At 36.9% G+C, this 21,873-nt stretch overlaps 1 protein-coding gene across 1 annotated transcript; it reads right to left on the bottom strand.

The window, feature by feature from the left end:
- Nucleotides 1-19,107: 19,107 nt before the first annotated feature.
- On the bottom strand, nucleotides 19,108-21,468 carry LOC145000346 (vacuolar-processing enzyme-like). The gene is made up of 9 exons (XM_078959553.1): nucleotides 21,272-21,468; nucleotides 21,021-21,185; nucleotides 20,768-20,924; nucleotides 20,595-20,680; nucleotides 20,312-20,511; nucleotides 20,151-20,199; nucleotides 19,818-20,018; nucleotides 19,534-19,728; nucleotides 19,108-19,439 (listed from the first exon to the last, which is right to left on the bottom strand). The coding sequence occupies exons 1-9, from the start codon at nucleotides 21,428-21,430 to the stop codon at nucleotides 19,257-19,259; spliced, it is 1,395 nt and encodes a 464-aa protein (XP_078815679.1). The 5' UTR covers nucleotides 21,431-21,468; the 3' UTR covers nucleotides 19,108-19,256.
- Between the last annotated feature and the right edge of the window lie 405 nt (nucleotides 21,469-21,873).

Here is a 21,873-nt window from a genome sequence, read left to right as displayed (position 1 = left end):
ATCAGTGGGGATTTCAGTCGAGTTTAGTGGTGCAGAGAGTTTTCTATCCATGGGGTGTTGAATATGGGAGTGGGTCCTTGTTCGTGGGGTGATCCCGGTGTTGGAGCGTTGGTTGATGAGTTGAGGTGAGGGGTACGGTGATTTTATGGTTCAGTCTATGAGCCAGGGATGTTATTGAGCAACTGATTTGTTGGTACTAGATTGGTAAGATATTTGGAACGACTAGAGGCAGACGTGACGAGAAGTTCTTGAGGAATTCATCAGAGGTTCAGAGTATATGAAGTCGATTCATTTCCGTAAGGGGGATTATCGGGCGTTGTGTAGCACTTTCCGGGGGTAGGTGCGATTTTGCTGGAGAATATAGTTATGGAATAGTTGTGTGCTATTTGGTGACGGTTTGAACCCTAAGTGGGGGAGAACCGGGTGCCGTATGTAAGAAAGCAGAGATTTGTCAGGAGCAGTTATAAGTGGGTATAGAAATATGCGGTAAGAAATCATGAGACCAGAGATGTCGGTGATCGAGGAAAGGGGTCGGAGTGAGTTAATGCGGGAAGTACTTGTTTGAGAAGGATGAATGTCTCCACGAAAGGTGTTTATTAGTCAGGAATCCGGTATTGGTCAGTGTTGGGGCAAGTAGATAAAGAATGATTGGGCAGGCAACTCCCGGGTCGGTATGCGTATCCTTGTTTGGGTTTTGAGTGGCGGGAAAAAGGGTTTCGGAGAATTATCAGCATATTTCGTAGCGTTAGCGTTTCTTCGTATTGCAGTTGGGAAATTGAATACACCGAAGTTGCAACTTGGGAAAGATGAAGATCTAGTTATGGGGTTCAGAGGGAATGTATTATTGCATCTATATGGTGCTTGGGGCAGGAAACCTGTGGTTGTGGCAGGATCTTGTGGTGATCGGTGGGGGTGTTCCGAGGTATCCGGGTATGGATATCTTTATTTCGAAGTTATTCGTGAATCTTGAGTTGAGACGACTTGTGGTATATCAGGTATCTATGGAACTAGTGATAGCCCTTCGAGTATGGGCATCCAGGGAGATTACTTGGGAGAGTGGATCTTCGCAAGGGTGGGCATCTGTTATGACGATTGCCTCCAAAGTCTGTGATGAATATTCGAGATGAGTATGGGTAGCCGCCTATGATAGTCTGTGGAGCACAAGCTAGTGGAGTCAGAGGGTGTTGTGATACTGCGGGGAGCCGTAGTACTCACTAGTCAGAGGGTGTTGTGATACTGCGGAGAGCCGTAGTACTCACTAGTTAGAGGGTGTTGTGATACTGCGGAGAGCCGTAGTACTCACTAGTCAGAGGGTGTTGTGATACTGCGGGGAGCCGTAGTACTCACCAGTCAGAGGGTGTTGTGATACCGCGGGGAGTCGTAGTGCTCACTAGATGGCAAGAGAGTGTGATGATGGAATGTTCTCCGATCAGTGTGTGATGTGGAAGAGTTTTGGGCTTGAGTAGCCCTAGTATTGAGTTTTTGGAGCCTGGATGTTGGACCGGGGGCGAGACTGGGGTCCCCGTCTCTGTCGGGGAATGTGGTGAGATGGCAAGGGATATGCGCAGCAGAAACCAGAGATCAGAGTGGAGACGATCCTCGGTTGGATTGTACTTTCTTGCATAAGAAAAAGAGAATTTCGTGACTTGCGTGTCACGGGGCCGGGATAGTGGTCACGGGGAGGAAGTTAGTGGGATATTTGGATCATGATTTGGGTGACCTTTGGAGGCTCAGCTGTGGAGTCAAAAGCTAACCTGGTGCTCAGTCTCGAAGAGGGATATGTGATGAGCTAGAGCTTATCCTGATGATGTCGGAGGACACCTCAGAGGGAGTGAACGATTCAGACGCTCAAAGACATGCTTCTGGCATGTGTATTAGATTTCGAAGGGTGTTGCGGCACGTATTTATCCTTGGTTGAGTTATCCTATTTCAACAGCCATCATTAGTGCATTGGTATGCCACCCTTTGTGCTGTTGTATGGGAGGAAGTGTTGGATCCTCATTTACTGGGGAAAGTGTTGATTCGCGGAAGTGAAATTTGTAGTGAGAATGGATGATTTGGAGTATGGTGGTCGAACACTGTGTCTGTGACAGTGGTATGGAATGACATCATGATGGGATGTCTGCTGAGGATGCGGAAGGATTCCGCGGGTGTAGAGCCAAGAGTCTCAGGATAGATGTAGGGATGGAGTCTGGGACTCCCAACTTGATTCTGATCGAGGGCTGTGTGCGTAGTGGTGGTTTCTCCTGGGGATGTTAGAGACGTCATCATTGTGACGGGTTTTCCTAACCGAGAGTGCGAAGGTTGGTGCGGCATGGGTGTGTGATTGCAAGAAGAGGACTCATGGGAGTTGCTCTGGGATTTAAGAGTGGGTCTTCCCGTCGTCACGGATTGGATAGAGAGGGATTCGAATCGGGGATCCGATGGTTCATGTCTTCTAACCCTTATGGGTCGAGTGATTGTTGAGATTTGGGGCAGTGATACTTCATGGGTAATTCTCGGATCGATGTGTGTGGTCATCAGAGGGTGCATCTGGTGCCCGGTTCGAGACAATGGTCAGGACACCGTAAGGAAAAGGAAAGTGTGTTCGAGTTTCGATGGGTATGCCTTGTGAGATCTGGTCTGATTAAGGCCAGGTGGCACGTTGTGGGAGTAATTCTGGAGTTAAGTTACTGTAGGCTTCGAGGGCGAAGCCTAATTTAAGTAGGGGAGAATTGTAACATCTCGAAATATCAAGAGTAGAGTTGAAGGGCTAAAAGAGTAAATTGGGAAAGAGCGACTCGGCGAGTCCATGTGTGGACTCGGCGAGTAGAGTCGCGACTTGGTCGCGTGTTAAGTGGCCGACTCGGCGAGTCAGTGTATTGGACTCGGCGAGTAGGCGCTGAGTGGAGAAAACCCTAATTCTCGGGGTTGAGCCTTATATAATGATCATTATGTCTTCCTCCCAGCCTCTTTATCACCCCTTGAGCCCCAGAAAACCCTAAATCGCGGAGAAGCACCATTTTTGGGTGGATTGGAGCTTGGAGAAGTAATGGTTGAAGGAATTTTGGGAAGATTGAAGGCTTGGATCAAGGGGCTTATCTTGGATTCAAATTGCATTGCAGTTGGGGCATCACTCAGAGGTAGTATCTTGTTTTTGACCTGTTGATTATGTTGTTTCTTCATTTTGGGGTTTGTGAGAAATTGTCTATGGATGAAATGGGAAGTCTAGAGGTTAGATCTGAGGTTGCTACCTCAGATCTGGAAGGGAGAAGAATCAGAGAGCATGAAAGTCCCTGTGTTGGAGTGTTTAGTGAAGCTTGCATGTCCCAAACCCTAGCCCCAATGTGCAAACGGCTTAGATCTCTTTGGATTCACGTAAAGTTTGCCACTTTACGTGATGGATGAGTGGTAGGAGGCTAGATCTATGTCTTGGAGCAGTTGCATGGCCTGGAATGCTTCAGAATGTATTCAGACCGACAGTACTTGGCGAGTTACATGGGTGGACTCGACGAGTTGGATGAAGATGGCCTGGAACTCGGCGAGTTGTATGAACAACTCGGCGAGTAGGTTGGAGATAGCCGTAGACTCGGCGAGTCTGTTCTTGGACTCGACGAGTCTTGACGAAGAGTCCCAAATATTTCCTGGTTGAGTCGAGAATCGGTGAGTCAAGGGATGACTCGGTGAGTTGGGTGTGAGTGGACTCAGAGTTGTGGGACTCGGCGAGTCTCGTGGTGACTCGACGAGTTGAGTCGCGATATGGGGAAGTTCTGATTATGGGAACTCGACGAGTCACAGGGTTGACTCGGCGAGTAGAGTCAGTCAAGGGTTGACCTAGACTGGGGACTTTGATTTCGACCAAGGGTTGGCCGTTGAGTTTTAGGGTTTGGACAGCGATGTGGCCTTTGGGCCAAGAGAGAGGTAAAATAGTCTTTTACCCATAAGAGGGTGTTATGAGAGGATTTATTCTAGCCTCGAGAGTTATATTCATGAGAGTATTTGCCTTACGTGTTAGGCGGTGGCGAGTTCGAGATTCAAGTGTGGGGATATCTGCTTTCTGCTTGCCAGGTGAGTCTTCTCACTATACTTTACCTTGAGTAGGTAACCAGAGTTATGTGATTAGAGTATTTGTATGCTATATGTACGTGATGTGTTGTACTGCATTATTTCTATGTGATTTATGTTGTGCATGTTTATAGAGTTGGAACCGGAAGGTTCCCAGAGTTAGAACCTGAGGGTTCACAGAGTTTGGGTGCACGGACCCACAGAGTTATAGCCTCGAGTGGCTAATATGTGTTATGTGTGGTATTTTGGGGAACTCACTAAGCTTCGTGCTTACAGTGTTCTGTTTGATGTTTTACAGGTTTCTTTCAGTATCACGGGACGGCACCGGCTTGATTGTACACACCAGAGAAAGAGTCATAATTTGGAGGATCTTGGTTTTCTATGCAAGTGAAAATGGAGTTATGTTTTGTAAATCGACTATGAATAAGATTTTAAACAAGTGTTTCTAAGAGTAAAATGATTATTTTAAATGAAAATTTTGTCTTGAAATTTACGGTGTTACAGAAGAAGCAAGGATGTGGGAAGAGCTTGTAGATCCTGAAGTTTGGCACAATTTCAGACCTATTGAAAGTATAAAGCTTAAACCTTGACCATTCCATGCTTAGATCTAGGTTTAGGGTAGAAATGGTATCTTTTGGTCCCATAGTTTGGAATCTTGGAGTTGAGCAACTTCAGACCATATGAGTTGTCCTTTTGAGCTCTTGGAAGTGTTTTGAGTCATAAAAATCAGATCTTGATGGTTAAGACTCAACCATGCAAGTGTTAGGAACCATCCAAGTGTGCTTATGGACTTGATTCATGTTTTAAGTTACCCCATCCTTGCATGCAAAAGCATAAAGTTTGCAACTTTACGGATTAGGATGTTTCTAGGGGTCTGGATCTATGTTTTGGATGTTAGGTCATAAGGGATTAATACATGGAAGTAAGAAACAATTGGAAAACCAGTACACCATGCAACTTGACACCTCGCGCGTATGCAATCAGTGAGGTTACAAGATTTTAGGCTCATTTGGTGTTGGGATTTAGGCTTGAGTAAGTTGGGCCTCAGGCCCACCTGAGTGTATCAATTCATTTTTGGGCCTAAGGCTATGTTTGGGGTTCTTGAGCCATATTGGGCCTTAAAGGCCCTATGGAGGGCTTAGATACCTTTTTGGGTTTTTGTGGATTTAGGCCTTGGAGAGAAGGAATTCCAATAAGGCAAAGGTAAAGGAGCCTTTTTTCCTTAAGACAAGGATTAGGGTTTTGGACCTTCAGGTTAGATTGTGACCTAATTTCTAATTAGCGTTTTTATGCTTGTGCGATAGGGAGAGGAGTTTGCGAGTCATCCGTTTAGGGTGATTTAATACCTACAGTCTGAGGTGAGTCTTCCTTCACAATAGCCATGGGCCGAAGGACCAAGGCCGATCCACTAGTTTATGTTATAGCATGATGATTTTCTTTGTGATAATTGTCAGTTATGTATGTATTTGCTTGATGACTCTGTGATTACTGTTATGATATTATGTGGTAGTAGTAAAGGTGAAATAGACTCAGTATTCGGTTGAAATAAACCGAAGGGGATTGCAAGCACCCAGATATGATTGATAGTATCTGATTAAGATAGACCGAAGGGGTAGGCAAGTACCCAAATATTCTTGGCAATATCCGGTTGAAATACACCGAAAGGGTAGGCCGACACCCAGGTATGCTTGGCAGTACATTTTTTTAGTATGTGGTATGTTGGGGGAAATCACTAAGCTATGTGCTTAAAGTTTTCAATTTCTGTTTCATGTACTTCTATTTAGAAGGGGAAGGGCCCGGCCTGATAGCACCGCATCACTCTATGTCTTTTCGCGCTTAGTGATTTTGGGATTTGTACTCTGATAGCATATTACAATTTGACTCTTTTGAATATTTTGGTATCAGTTTCTTACGAATTGAATGAATTTAAAAACAAAATTTTATCTTTAAGTTTAGGGTGTTACAAGTTGGTATCAAATCCTTGGTTTGAGGGATTCAGACATATTCTCAGATGCGTCTGGACTCAAATCGAGGGTTTGTTAGTTTTTTCACAAAAAGAAACATTTATATCTTTGGATTTTAATAAAAACAAATGGGTATGATGCGTGCAATTAGCCGAGCTCAGTTAAGTTTTCCAAAAATACCCATACAAGTTGTATTTTTATTGCTATGATATGAGAATTGCATTTTAGATTAGGGGTTAAGGATCTGCTCAGGATTGCATGATCGAATGCTATGAGGGATTTGTTAATATGCCTATCTGTATAAGCTTTTATATTTGCATGTTAGTATCAGAATAGTTACTTGTTAGGATGACATGTATAGGGTATGTTTTCAATTGAATTATTTGATGCCTGAATGTTGCATGCTTTGTGCTTTAGGAAGTTCTGTTGGTACTCACTAACTAATGGATGAATGCATTAGGTTACATATTACTCTTATTGGATAATTTTAGAAGTATAGGTTTAGCTCTATTTCAAAGCTCTTGTTTGAGTCCAACCATTGTACAGTGGAAACTGTCATTCGAAGAATTATCTGGTACCGGTAGTATGTAATCGTATTCATGCAGTAATTAGGTAGTACCTGTAGAAGTTTATTCTACAGTTGATAGCAGAGAGGGGTGAGTAAGGGATTCTTAGGGAGTCCCTAGGGGATATTTGGTACATATCACTCCTTATAGTTTGAGATTGTATTATTTACGAATATTGACTTGGTGGATTCGGGGTGGTCCTTGAAAAGGGTATAAATAGGTATGGAAGGTAGTATTAGACCCATACTACATAAAGCACAAGATTTATACCTAATGCCAAGAAGACCGCTAATATGGGGAAACTTGAGAGTGTAAACCTTCTTGTGTGTATGCTAATTGTTTATGTGGTTGTGTTTCAATATGGTGATTATGATGGGTGTAACATCCTGTTTCAGATCGTTTGTGATTTAGGGTTCGTGGGTTGCAACCCGGGCATGAGGAAGCCTCGGGGCTGCTATAAGTTGCTAGAAGCATAGGGCTTCTCGTCACCTTTCCATGGACATAAGGTTCATTGGAAACGTACATATAACAAGGAAGTTCGACGGTTTGAAGTTTTCGCAGGATAAGTCCCTTATTTGAGAAAGGTGGCAGCTGAGTACACTGGGTGTACGTGTATGTACACTTAGCATACTCATGTGCGTGAATATAAAGCGGAGTCACCTAGTACGCTTGGCGTACCAAAGGGTACACTAGGCGTACTAGGCATAGAGTGGAAACCCTAAATCAGGGATTGTCCCTATATAAAGAATAAGATGGCCTCATTCTTGGCCACCATCCTCAGATAATCAACCCTCTCAAACCCTAAATACTCATCCATTGTGTTTGTATGTCCATTTGTGAGCTATTGAGTGACCTTGTGTTTCTTTGGAGTGGAGAAGAAGCCTTGAAGAAGAATAAGGAGTGGGAGTACAGGCTTTGGATCTAATATTATCTAAGTTAGAAGCTTCATGTTGAGGTATAAAGCTCAAAGCTTTCTTACTCTTTTGATTAGTGCATCATTCTAGTGTATTTTAGGGTTTTAGTCCCAAAGATGGAGACTTTATGAGATATTGAGCTCCGTAGTTTATTATCAGCTTCTTTAAGTGTCTTTAGTGGTGTGGAGTTATAAAAATCGAGACTTGGACGTTTGAATCAACCCATGCATGAGATATGTGCATTTTAAGATGAGAAAATGAGAGTTTTGGGTGTTTGTGACTTTACCAGCCGTGCAAAGGTTTAAAGTCACAGACTTTATGGAGTAAGAGCCTCTAAGGAGTCCATATATGTGATGTGAGCTAAGACCTTAACGGGTTAAGACCAAGAAAGTGAGAAAGGCCATATTGGATGTATGTCGAGCATAATCCTAGTACGCCCCGCGTACTGGGTTGGTGTCCCCGATCAAATTTTGTGCATTCTTGTGTACGCTGAGTGTACCAAGGGAGGTACGCCCCGCGTAACCTTATTGTGGGCTTTTAGGCTAAATCTTATAATGGGCCTTAAGGGTTGGGCCTAGATCTTTGGGCTTGGGAACTTGAGACTTTGATTAGGGAAATATTATGCCTTGGCCCTTGTGTTGGGCTTGTCACTTGGACTTGAGAGTTGGGCCTTAAGAGAACCCATTCATTATTGGGCTTTGGTGGGCCCAATGAGTTTTAGGTTATTAATGGACTAGTTAGTAGACTACCTTTAGACCTAAATAGTGAGGATTTGGACTTAGATATTTTTTTGGGAAATTGTGGATTTTGGTCCAGTGCTTGAGGCCGGTGCAGCAGTAGCATCTATAGGAGTTGTTCATCATCCGAGGTGAGTCTTCTCACTATACTTTACCTAGAGTGTTAACCTTTGTGTGACCGGAGTGTCTTATATGCTATACTGAGTATTTGATATCTTGCATTATGTCTTTGTGATTTATGTCATGTATTATTTTGAGCTTACTGAGTTTGGACCGGAGGGTCCACCCGGGTTATGGGACCAGAGGGTCCTACTGAGACACATTGACTAGAGGTTCTTATCTAAGTACAGCTATGAGAGGATAATGGATATTTGTGGTATTTTAGGGAACTCACTAAGCTTCGTGATTACCATGTTATGTGATATGTGTTTCAGGTTCTCCTTAGGATCGCGGGAAGGTGCCGGCTTGATTGTACACACTAGAGAAAAAATTATGTTTTGAGGATCCTGGATTATTAATCAAACATTTATGGAGTTGTGTTTGCAAATTAAATAAATGGTATTTTTTTGAAACGTGTTATGAGAATTATGTGATTTTAAAATGAAAATTTTTTTTGAAATTTTACCGTGTTACAATGGGTTTTGAGCACTTTAACAACCTTAAGGTGCACATACAAACCTAAATTCTTTGGATCTATGTTTTCTCTAATTATACATGCAATTTGAATTTTCCAAAGCATTACCCTAACTGGCATACAAAACTTTCATACTTGTATAATAAACTAGTTAAATAACATACCTTTCTTGTAACTATATTTGGTATGTACTTGAGCCGATTTAGCATGGTCCATTTGGGTTGCATTTCATCGGAACTATGGACTTAGACACCTTATCCAACAGTCTCCCACTTGGATAAGTCTAATAACTATAGCTACAAGTACAACTTCAGGAACCGACCAGCAATCGTAGCTCTTAAAACTTTGTTGAACTAAGACGTGCCATTTTAGACAAGTGATCATATAATCCTCTGTTCTCAAGATATCAGTCGGACAAATACATGGAACAACGTCATAATTAATGTCTAGCAGTTTGTTTCCCAATTTCTGATTTGTTTGACATAGAACTTAATCGAAAACATCAATTTAGTTCTGATCGGACCCAACACATATGTCAAAACAAAATCATCGAGGGGCCCAAGATATCACTTCTAATCCTCCGAGGACTAAAAGGAACATATAAACTTCGACTCATATGCATGTACTAACTATTTGCCAAATCATACACAATATCACGTTTTATGACATCAAGTTACTGATGCGTTTTCGTACTATCAATGCACAACCAACTCATAGTCATCAACTCGTATCTCTTATTTTGAAGATTTATATGATATTATCGTCTCACAATCACTCGAGATAAATTCCATGAAGTGATACAAGTGAACGTGGGTTTAATCGAATACTTATAACTTATGAACACTCATGAATGTTGTAGCAACTTTTTCTATGTCTAAACACTTCAGACATCTACTAGCCCAATTCATGACAATATTGCCTCAATACCTACTTCCAAAGTATGATTGATAGTGAATAGTTTAACTAATCTTATTATCATTGAAGTCAAAACATACAAAATTGAAACAGTAGTAAACAATTGACACAAGATAGTAACTTTACTCATAAATAAACAACAAATTTTATTTAATCATCAAATGTCGATTATATTTTATCTCTTACAAGTTTCAGAAATAGCTATCTAATCATTAAAACTAATATCGTCCTTCAGCCTGATGCGCCTCACATGCTCTAAATGCTTAACCCTACTCAATCCCTTCGTGAGGGGACCTCTTGGTTTCTCTTCTAACGATGCCCTCTTTGTTACGAGGAGTCCTTTTATCTTGTGTCTTATGAAGTGATATTTCCTGTCAATGTGTCTGGATCTGCCATGATCCTTTGGTTCCTTAGCTAAGGCAACCGCACTAACGTTGTCACAGAAAATCTCCATAGGCTCCTTTATACGTGGCATAACTTCAAGGTCTCCAATGAAGTTCTTCAACCATATCGCCTCCTTCGCCGCTTCGCTTGCTGCTATGTACTCTGATTCGCATAGTGAATCGACTACAGTCTCTTGCTTGGAACTTTTCCAACTAAATTCTCCTCCATTCAAGGAAAATATCTAGCCCGACTAAGAGCGGAAATTATCTCTGTCGGTCTGAAAGTTGGTGTCACTATACCCTGTCACTATCAAGTCATCACTCCCACCAAGGATAAGAACCTGGTCCTTAGTCCCTCGCAGGTACTTGAGAATATTCTTTACCACAATCCAGTGAGCCTTACCAGGGTTCCCCTGATATCTGCTAACCATGCTCAAAGAAAATACCACATCAAAGCGAGTACAATTCATTACATACATGATCGAGCCAACCACGGAAGCATATGGAAATCGAATCATCTCAGCTATCTCAGCCTCTGTACTCGAACTCTGACTCTTCCTCAGCTTGGCATTGCTTTGGATCGGTAAGTCATCTTTATTGGAATTTTGCATGTTGAACCTCTTTAACACCTTGTCCAAGTAGGTACTTTGACTAAGTCCAATTATTCTCTTACTCCTGTCTCTCAGTATCCTTATCCCTAGGATATTGGCAGCTTCTCCAAGGTCCTTCATAGTAAAAACACTTCCCAAGCCAGGATTTCACCTCCTGCAAGGTTGGGATAAAGGTTTCTAGTCATCAAAATGTTCAAAGGTGGAGGCTTTATGGACATGCATTTCCCTAGGTCAAAATGAAAAAAAAAAAAAAAAAAAAAAAAAAAAAAAAAGAGGGAAATATGCCCTAAAACCCATTCATGGTGTCCTTACTTGACCAAAGGCCACATCTAGCCCACCTTATGACCATTTTGCCCTGGAGATTCATAAAGTTGCAAACTTTATGAACCCCATGCATGCAATCAACAAAAAGGGTAAGAAATGAAGAGTACTCTCAAGATCTAGCCATAATCTATGATAAAAATCGAGTCTTGAAGACTTACATCAGTCTACAAGAAGGTCAAGCTCAAGGATGGGTACTTGGTTTGCTGGATCTTCACACTATCTCCTTCTTCTTAAGCTTCAAAACCACACTAGCTCACAAAATGGAAGAGAATGGGAATTAGGGTTAGCACAAACGTTCTTAGGGTTTGGAGGCTGATGGGAAGTTAGCCTCAAGGCCCTTAAAGATATATATAGTGGACAAACCCTAAAATTAGGGTTTTATCATTACAGCGCCGAGTCGGCCTTCGACTCATTGAGTAGAGTGTAGATCTCGCATCCTTGAAATGCCCTCTACTCGACGAGTTGGACTCCCAACTCGCCGAGTCTACACACACCAACACCCTAGATTTTAAATAAATTAAGTAATACATGCATACTAAGGGACCATTGTGAGATATTTTTCCATTTCGAGGTTCCAAAGTGTAATACCTGATTTGGAGTGTTACAACCATGCTAAAACACAATACATAAACAATCAATGTGTGTCAGTAAACGCACGAATAGGTTCACACTCCCAAAGTTTCTCGAAATTATCAAGGCCTTCGTTGTCTCAAGTATAGATCACGTGCTTTCAGTATTACATGCTCAATACTACCTTCCACACCTATGTATACCTTCCTTATGGATTGTCTCAAATCCTCCAAGTCACTTCCCTACTATCAATTACTTCACTCGCACTATAGAGCGCCCTACGACCTACTATATTTCTTAGTCTTTCTTAGGATTCCTTTTTCCACCACCCTCACCCATTAGCTACATAAGAGACTCCCTCCAATACCTTCTAACTTCCTCACAAATACAATTTTTTACTTCTATATCCCACACTACAATGGTAGGAATCAAATAAGAGTTGTGCAATAGGGTTGAACCTAGCCTTTGAAAATTATCAAATCCCCACAACATGTAATTTAATGTATTCACTCAATAATTGGCTGACACTAGTGGACTCCCTAGAAGCACAAAGCAATCAACATTTGAGCATTGACTTCTAAACCAGTACATTGTCTAATCGGGCAACTCTTTCTAATCATCTAAAATTTATACTAGCATGCAATTTTAAAGGCTCATACAACCAACATACAAATGCATCTCTCCTAGCATCCTACTAGGTGATTATGAGCAGGTTATTTATCATAATCTAGCATGCTATACATACATACATATAATAAAGAAAAAACATGTATGAGTATTATGGGAAATACTTACTTGAGATCGGATTATTGCAAGCATCACGACCCCTTTTCTTTATAAAAATCTATTTAGAATATTTTTTCTTTCAATAATATTACCAATTCCTTAGTTCGATTTAAGACAAACTCGGGAGTGTGCCTGAATCCCTCAAACCAAGGTTCTGATACCAACTTGTAACATCCTAAAAATACTATGTAAAAGTTTTATTTTCACAACTATCAAAAACATCATGCATTCATTCCAAAATCCATCAAAATGTGATAATGTATAAAATAGTCATCATAGTACAAATTATAGCATAAAATATGGAATACTCGTGTATGCAGTGCGATCATGTTAGGCCCTTTCCTTTCGAACCATAAGTACCTGAAACCATAAACATAAAACTATAAGTATAAAGCTTAGTGAGTTTCCCCAAAATACCTCATACAAAACATGCATAACATCCAGAAACTAAATTGGGTCGATTTCACCCCCAGAGTCTATTTCAAATCCTTCGATATCTTTCAACCGGTATTGGGTCTATTTTTCCCCATGAGTGTATTTCAACTCCTTCGGTATCTTTCAACTGGTATTGGGTCTATTTCACCCCCTTACAGCTAAGCATATAATAACATCAGCAATAGTCACTAAGACCACAAGTGTATACAGGCATATTATCAAGTGTCATAAAGACAACTATCATCCTATAAACATAATTTGGTGGGTTGGCATTGGTGCCTTTGACCTACGAGTATAGTGAAGAGACTTGCCTCTCAATCGTTACTTAGTTGTAACCGCTCTCACTGCCGGAATATAGGAACTACACCCCACCTAGACAATCATACAAGGCACACCCTCAACCCACTTTCCAAAAACTAAGAATTGGTCAAAAGTCTACCCAAGTCAAAAGTCAACAGTCAAATACAAAGTCAATGCCTCAGCACTCCTCCATGTCGTGGCCTTTCTTGGCCACATCGTAGGCACAAAAGGACAAGATAGTCGACTGGCCTTTAGTCTCCACGCTGTGGCAACCTAGTACCATGTCATAGGGACCAACCTAAATGGCTTATTTGAGTTAAGTTGCTCTTAGCTCATTATCAAAAGCTCAAAGCCCAAATCTACTCCTTTCCAACATCTTGATGGATAAAGTTTCCAACTTTATCCATTAAGACAATATCTCAAAACCTAGGTTCTAAAGGCCATTTAAGATGTACAACCCATCCATTAAGTCCTAAATCACATGAGATACAAGTCTAAACTTTCCAGAAGCTTTTAGGGGTCCTATAGATCTCTAAAAATGTAAAGTTTATGGACATGAATTCCTCATGCATGTCCTTAATGAAATCTAGTTCAAAAGAGTATAAATGGGCCCAAATCTCATGCAAGATTTGCAAAGCACAAAAAAATCTCAAATCTATGAGATATAAGGTCCTTGGGACCCCTAAGATTCATAAAGTTGCAATATTTATCTCTCTTCTCCACTCAAAATCCATTAAAAGAGTTTATTAAGCAAAATCACTCTAGATCTATAAGGAAAAAGTTAAAATCCTAGATCAAGATCCTTACAAATGGTCGAACAAGATGCCTTTGGAGGTTGGGGAGTTTTGCTTGATTGTCTCTTGCACAAAATCTTCCTCTACTTCCTTCAAAATCACCAAAAGCTAGCAAATGAGCTCCAAAAGCTTCGAAGAAGATAAGGGTTAGGGTTTTTGAGGGTTAGAGAGTGATGGAGGTTGAGGATGAATAAACCCTAGCCTCCTTATTCCTTTAAATAGAGCGCAAAGCTCGGAAATTAGGGTTTCAATAAAAATATTGGTCACATCGTGACACATATAGCCATGTCGTGTCGGGTCCTTTTGAATCCCTCAATCATTGAAAACATTGTCCTGCCGTGGTGAGGTCTCAGCACACCGTGGCCACCTAAAATGAAGACTTACAATATGATGGTTTAGTTCATACCTGAAACGGGTGTCACACCAAACCCTAGTTTGTGGTCCTTGAGCCCTATATAATGGCTCTAACTTCTAAGGTTTCATCATTTGGCAGCCCCTATTCTTTAGAAAACCCTAGCCTCTATCCTATATTTATGAAGCTTTTTCTGCCTTGAGAGAAAATTTTGAAGAAGAAAAAGAAGGTGTATTTTTTGTAAGGAAGCAATATCCAGTGAAGTTCCAACCTTCTTGTCACTTTTTATGCTTTGTAAGTAATAATGCTTCTCCCTTTATGTATATCATTCATGGATCTAGTATGTAGAAGTGTTTTGGAGCATTTTGGTCAAGTTTGGTCCCTTTTGCTTAGAGTTTGGAAAACTATAGACTTTTGAGTTGTTGAATGGTCGATTCTAGACTTGATAGGATGAAAAGAGAGTAAGCTTAAACTCTCTTAGAACCATGCAAGAGAATCTAGCCGTTTTTAGGCTCACTTTAGATCTACGGTTTGTGTTAATGACTTGTAGATAAGTTGGAAAATCAATGCATTAAGATCCTTAATATATGGTTTTTGGAAAGTTTGAGCCCTCTTCTTTAGGGATTAAGCACTTATCAAAAGAGATGAATTCAGCAATGCTACATTGTGCATGTAGCTCCCCTACACCTTGCGCGTAGAGTAGAGGAATCGTGACTCTTTTGTCTTTCAGTTGTCATGGTGCGTCTTGTGAAGTTCATGGTGTGTCTGGCCATTGACCATTGATTCTTGAAATTTTTACCAGTTTGACTTTTTGTTAAACATTTATAGATCTGATTATTAGATTGAGGTTTAGCCTCTGTTTGGTATTAGGTGGTTCATGCACAATGTCTAGTGAAGTTGTGATTTCTTGATTCAGATGATATTTCCCACTATATCATAGAGGTGATAGTATTATTTTTGTATAAATGTATGCTTGGAGTAGTATAGTCTTTTCTATGTTGATTGATAGTCGTATGATATGTTCTTATGACTGGTATGCAATGATGATTGATCGGAGAAAGTTTGCGAGTCTACATGCGATCATGCGATTATTGATCGGCAAAAGGTTGTGAGTCTATAGGTGATGATAGACTGACGATAGACTGTAAGTCTATAGGTGATGACAGATTGGTGATAGACTGTGAGTCTAGCATATCGATGAAAGGTCATAAGTCATCAGGTGGTATGTGTTATATGTGTTGCATTGTATGTGTAATGAAATGTATGGTATACTGAAAAACTCATTAAGTTTTCTGTTTAAATTTCAAAATTAAATATTTTATGATTTTTCCACTAATAGAGAGTTTATGTACAGGAATCAGGATTTATATGTTTTGGATTTCCGCAAACTTTGATTTATGTTTTTGACTTGACAGTTGGTGTTTGAAACAATTTCATGCTTATGATCTTTTTATGAATATTGTTTTGAGTTGTTTATTAATATTTTAAAAAAATAAAAAAAAATAATCAGTTTGAGAATTTGAGGTAGTACATCCATAAGAATAAGTGGTTTTAAAATTGCAATAGAAAGACTAAAAGTCTTATAAGAACAACCACGAGGACCAAATTGTAAATTACTCTTGAGTTTATAACTAGTCAACTCCAAATATTTTTAACTATTCATAAAGTTAAGCTTAAATATAAAGTATATAAATGTATGTACAACTTCTTATACATTTCGTTCAAATAATGAAATGGTGCGATATTCGTATATATGTTATTAGATATAGTATATATGTTATTAAATGGGATAACATTTGCTGATAATTACACTTAATTAATTAATTAATTGTAAGGATAAATTAGTGAAATTGTTTAGAAATAATTTATGAAAAATAAGTATAGAATAATTTATGAAATATAAGTATAGGATGTAATTTAAATTATATTTCAAAAAATAAAATTACATATTTTACTTTTTAAATTGATTATTGTATCTTTTAATACGATTAGTAAAATCGTCTTAATTTTAAAAAATAAAAAATGAAAATAAAAATAAAAATAAAAAAACATGATTACCATTCGTTTATTCTTTAACAATATAGTATAATAAATTTTAAATATTGAAAATTGTTTAAGAATACATTCGTTCTTTTGAATGATTTTGTTTATTATTACATGTGCATTCTTTAAAATATGACATGTTACAACATACTGGAAATTTTTCAAGAATACTTTCATTCTTTTGGTTTATTGTCACTTCTATTTTGAAATTAACTATCATCCAAAAATATCTTAGTTTCTTCGTATTGTCAACCCATTCGTGTGCACAACTACGCCTCGAGATTTAAATTGATATTTAAATGAAGTTCCAAGTAGAAGTGAATATATATATATATATATATATATATATATATATATATATATATATATATATATATATATATATATATATATATATATATATATATATATATATATGATGTAGATCCTGTAATAAATTTTTTTTTGTAGGAAGGTAATAAGTTTTTTTTCTACATATTTTTTTAACGAACAAAATAAATGAATTACTAGATGATTCATTTGTAAGATGATTCATAAGAAAAAATTCTCAAAAAAACATTTTTATGATTCATTTTTAAGTAAATTAAAAAAAAATTCATTTTTATGTTAATTTTAGTGAATAACAACAAAATCATTGTATAAATGAATCATCGAGATGTTTTTTTGATAAATATTTTTTTTGTGAATCATTTTTTTTTTGTTCGCGAAAAAATATGTAGAAAAAAAACTTATTATCTTCCTACCAAAAATTTTCTTCTTATTTGATCTTGATTATATATATATATATATATATATATATATATATATATATATATATATATATATATATATATATACACATACTAGGCGAATGCCCGCGCGTTGCGCAGAAACACATATATAATTGAAGTTTTTATAAATATATAATTTTTAAATATAACAATAACGTCGTTGTTAAATTTAATATAATAATTTGTATATATTAAATTGACATAATATATTGATCATTTGGAATTATATGATAATATATACATTTATTATAACTTCATAATCTCAATCGCTTGAATGACTTCTACCCGCGAGTTACACATGAATAAAATTAAATATAATATATGATTTGATGTTATTTATAGTTGTTTTTATTGTTAATTAATTTTTTAAAATTTATTTGCTTAATGTTTTAATTCTATCATTATAATTATTTAAAACATCAAACATTGTTTTTTATTTTAAAGCTAACAATATAATCATTTATATAGAGTTGTTTTTAACTATTGTTATTATAAGTTAATTTAAGCTACTTATTTAGAAACTTTTAATGATTATAAAAATATATGTAAGAAGTATTTTAGTTAAATTAAGATTACAATTTAGTTTTTGCTTTTATCACTACAATTTATCACTTTTAACTATTTACAAAATATTTTTTAGTTTTTTTAAATGGAACTTAAATTTATATTTGAGTTGACATTGTAATGTGCAGAAACATCTATATAGTTGAAGTCTTTACAAATATATATTTTTTAAAATATAACACTAACGTTGTTGTTAAATTTGATATAATAATTTGTATATTAATTTAATATAATATATTGATTGTTTTGAATTATATGATAATATATAAATCTATTATAACATCATAATCTCAATCGTTTGAATGACTTCTACTCGCGAGTTACACATCAATAAAATTAAATATTATATATGGTTTAATATTATTTATAGTTGTTATTTTTAACTAATTTTTTAAAAATTATTTGTTTGATGTTTTAATTTCTATTATTATAATTATTTAAAACATCAAACATTATTTTTTGATTTTAAAGGTAACAATATAATCATTTATATAGAGTTATTTTTAACTATTGTTATTATAAGTTATTTTAAACTACTTATTTGAAAATTTTTAACGATTATATAAATATATTTAGGAAATATTTTAGTTAAACTGATATTACAATTTTTGTATTTATCACTATAACTTATCACTTTTAACTAATTACAAAATATTATTTGGTTTTTTTAGTGGAACTGAAATTTATATTTAAGTTGACACTGTAATATTATATTTAAATTAACAATTTAAATATTTTGTCCAAACTGTTCAAAATTATAACTTTAAACTGATAATGGTTTACATGCAACAGCATTTTAAAACTAATAAATTAAGTATAATATGTTTATAAGTATGTATGATATATATATATATATATATATATATATATATATATATATATATATATATATATATATATATATATATATATATATATATATATATATACACACACACACATATATATATATATATATATATATATATATATATATATATATATATATATATATATATATATATATATATATATATATATATATATATATATATATTATGTGCTTCAATATAGATTAAGTCTCGAACCTCTCATATTCAATTTAATTCTATTAAACTCTTTTTGATCCCCATTTTGTATGCCCTTGAAAGTTGAAACAAAGTTACTTTTTTTTTGTTTATATTGGTAAACCATTGATATATGTATATATAGTTTTTTAAATTATTCAGTTACTAAATTTTTAAACCAAGGGAGTACTGAGAATTTGTTTAGAACAGTATTTTAATGATGGCTGTGTTCGTGACTATTTTTCATTTGGCAGTAATATAATAGAAAAGTTATATAAGTGATTTATACTTTAGTAACACGGTATCTCAGTCGCTATGTCGTAATTCTTGTAGTGCCCATTTTGATCCCAACACATAAAATTCACTATTTCTAGCATTTGCTTTTCCAAGGTACAATCAAAACATCTAAGGTACGTAGATGTGACATGAATGACCACCCCATGTGATATGTAATCATATTGCTTGTTGTCGACATTATTCTATATTCCATTCCTCCATTATCGATTAGGCACTGTAACCAACAGTCGCAGGATTCCATTGCCCCATGTTAAACGAACTACATGTTGCTTTTGAAGCTTCATCCATGGCTTCCTTCGTAACACCATTGTTACACATGTTAGCAAATGTTCTTGAATGTTTCATGCCATACTCTGTCAAGGATCCGCAGTGTGTCTCGAATGTTCGAATCTGAATCATTCAAATTTTCTAAAAGTTAATAACCAACAAACAATTACCAAAATGATGATAAAATGAACACGGAAATATCAAGTTTCTTTGTAACCATCGATTTAAGACACTCCCAATCGTCCACAAGGACAGATCCTTCAGGTCTGCTCACTGATCCGTGTTCTTCGCCAATTAACTGGCCTTTGATCGTTTCGACACTACTGTCCAAATGCGCCCTATGCGTTGTTATGTCTTTGATTTCCTTGAGTAGTTCAATCTTCTGTTGTGGTTCTCCTGTTGATTTCTCATACTGTAGAATATGATATTATGTCAATTCTTTACTAGAAAATGCGTAAGTTCAAGTGTCGTGTATTAATTTTTCCTTAAGTGTACATATACCGTTTTCCACATTGAATAAAGATCTGCAGCTCTTTGGTCGACAACACCCATGGAGCCTAGAGATTGGATTGTATTCGAGGTGGAGTTCCAAGAACCAGAACCTTGATAAACCGAAACAGTCTGGCTACTTATGCCTTGTGTACCATATTGCATCACATGTGATCCCTCTTCTGAGTTGTTATTTAAAGTCCTTATCTTTACCTACAAACATCTTACGCTTGATCAATTTTGCATCGATAAAATGTGTCATGCATGAATATTTGTATCTTACTTGACACACTTGAACGACAACTGAGGTTAAATAAACAAAGAAAATTCAACACTTATACCAACCTTCGAGTATTGTTGTTCCAATGTTTCAATCTTTAAATCTTCCACATCACTGAAAGAACACAAACGCAAGATTGTTAGTAACCATATCCACGACTTAATCAAACCCTTGCATGGTGATTGCTAAACTATTGCTAAAGCTACACGGAATGATCAAAATGTACCTGTTTTCCATCCATGAGATACTGTATAAATCACCTAAACATGTATGGAACTCTGGAGGTGGAGGGGGTGTCATGTCTGGACAATATGTGCCCCAACTACTTTCGTTTGCATTTGATGCAGTTGTCACATAAATATTCATATCGTCGGACAATAGACCTTCGAAAATACTTCCACTTTCGCATGATTCAATATATATCACCTATTTTCAACACCCAAACGATTAATTTATTCCTCGAGATCATTGATCGGACATAAATCAAGAAGAAAATGCATCGTAATTACCATCTCATCGTAGGTACCACTCGCGTTCTTCGTTTTCAAAACCTCAATGAAATCATTCGCATAAAGGGGAGGCAAGTTCGGCATACCTATATAATTATATAACCCGAGAATTATGTTGATAATTAACAAATCAATCAATATCAAGAACAAAAGCAAACTGTGTAAACGCATACCGAGAAGTCCAGGGGAGCCATGATCAGAGTAGAAAACAAAGATCTTATCTCCAGGTTTACTCGCTACAACTTTCCCGCTTCCACCTGTTAATCCCGAAGCATTGCCCAGAAGCACAGCATAAAAATTGGCCACTGTCACGTATCCTCCGGTGTAATCCTACAAAAGTGTATCAAATTTACGACAGAATTATTAAACATTGTCGTTATAACAGTTTTGCGACACTTTGCAACGTTATAATTAATGAGCTAGTACCTTTGGGACACCAGCGTAAACATCTGAGCCGTTTGGACTATTAATAATGACACCGGGTCTTGGGTTCATTATGTTACTCGCAATGTCATCGTACATGAACACAATTATATTTTCATCTTTCAATCCACCTTTTTTCAGTATTTGATATGCATGACAAACATCCGCCTGAAATCATAAATACCATTCATTACATTGTCTCGTTTTTTACAAGTTAACTAGTAAATGAAAACTTAAGGAAATTAAACACAAACCTGGTGACGATAGTTGTAGTACCCCTTTGAACCAGCTACAAGAACAGCCCATTTTGTGCTATTGACATCGTTAGTGGAAGTGAATAGACTACGGGTAGCTTCTGAGAGTTGTACCCCGAGCAGAGTTAGTAGTAACAAGGCCACATGGAAGGAAGCCATATTGAGAGAATGGATTTGATTTGTTCGAATGGTTTCATGTACTTATACTAGAAATGCTAATGGAATCTATGGCAAGAAATTTCACTTGTCGCTAACTTGTTTGGCATGTGTCACAGGCCACGCATTACGTGACAAGAATGCAATAAGAAACATTATATTAAAGAGCGTATGATTTATAATTTATTGACGTTCATTTGTTGCGATGCTATTGATTTATAATTTATTTGAAGTCCACATATTATCCGAGAGATAGTACAATTGTAATGGGGTCGTGTTGGACCCAAACACTGTGTCTTATTCATTCGGTGAATGCGAAGAATTTTGTGAGTTTATGTTGTCCTCCATAAGACGGCCATTTTGTATAGTGTACAAAAGCAAAAATCGGATAAATAAATGGTAAGTCATGAAAGCATTATGGTTGAAATACAAAATAGGTGTGGATA

The sequence above is a fragment of the Lactuca saligna genome, chromosome 6 (genome assembly GCF_052625555.1).
Source record: "Lactuca saligna cultivar CGN05327 chromosome 6, ASM5262555v1, whole genome shotgun sequence".
NCBI lineage: Eukaryota > Viridiplantae > Streptophyta > Magnoliopsida > Asterales > Asteraceae > Lactuca > Lactuca saligna.
The sequence above is the reverse complement of the archived record's forward strand: the minus strand, read 5'-3'. Positions and strand labels throughout refer to the sequence as shown.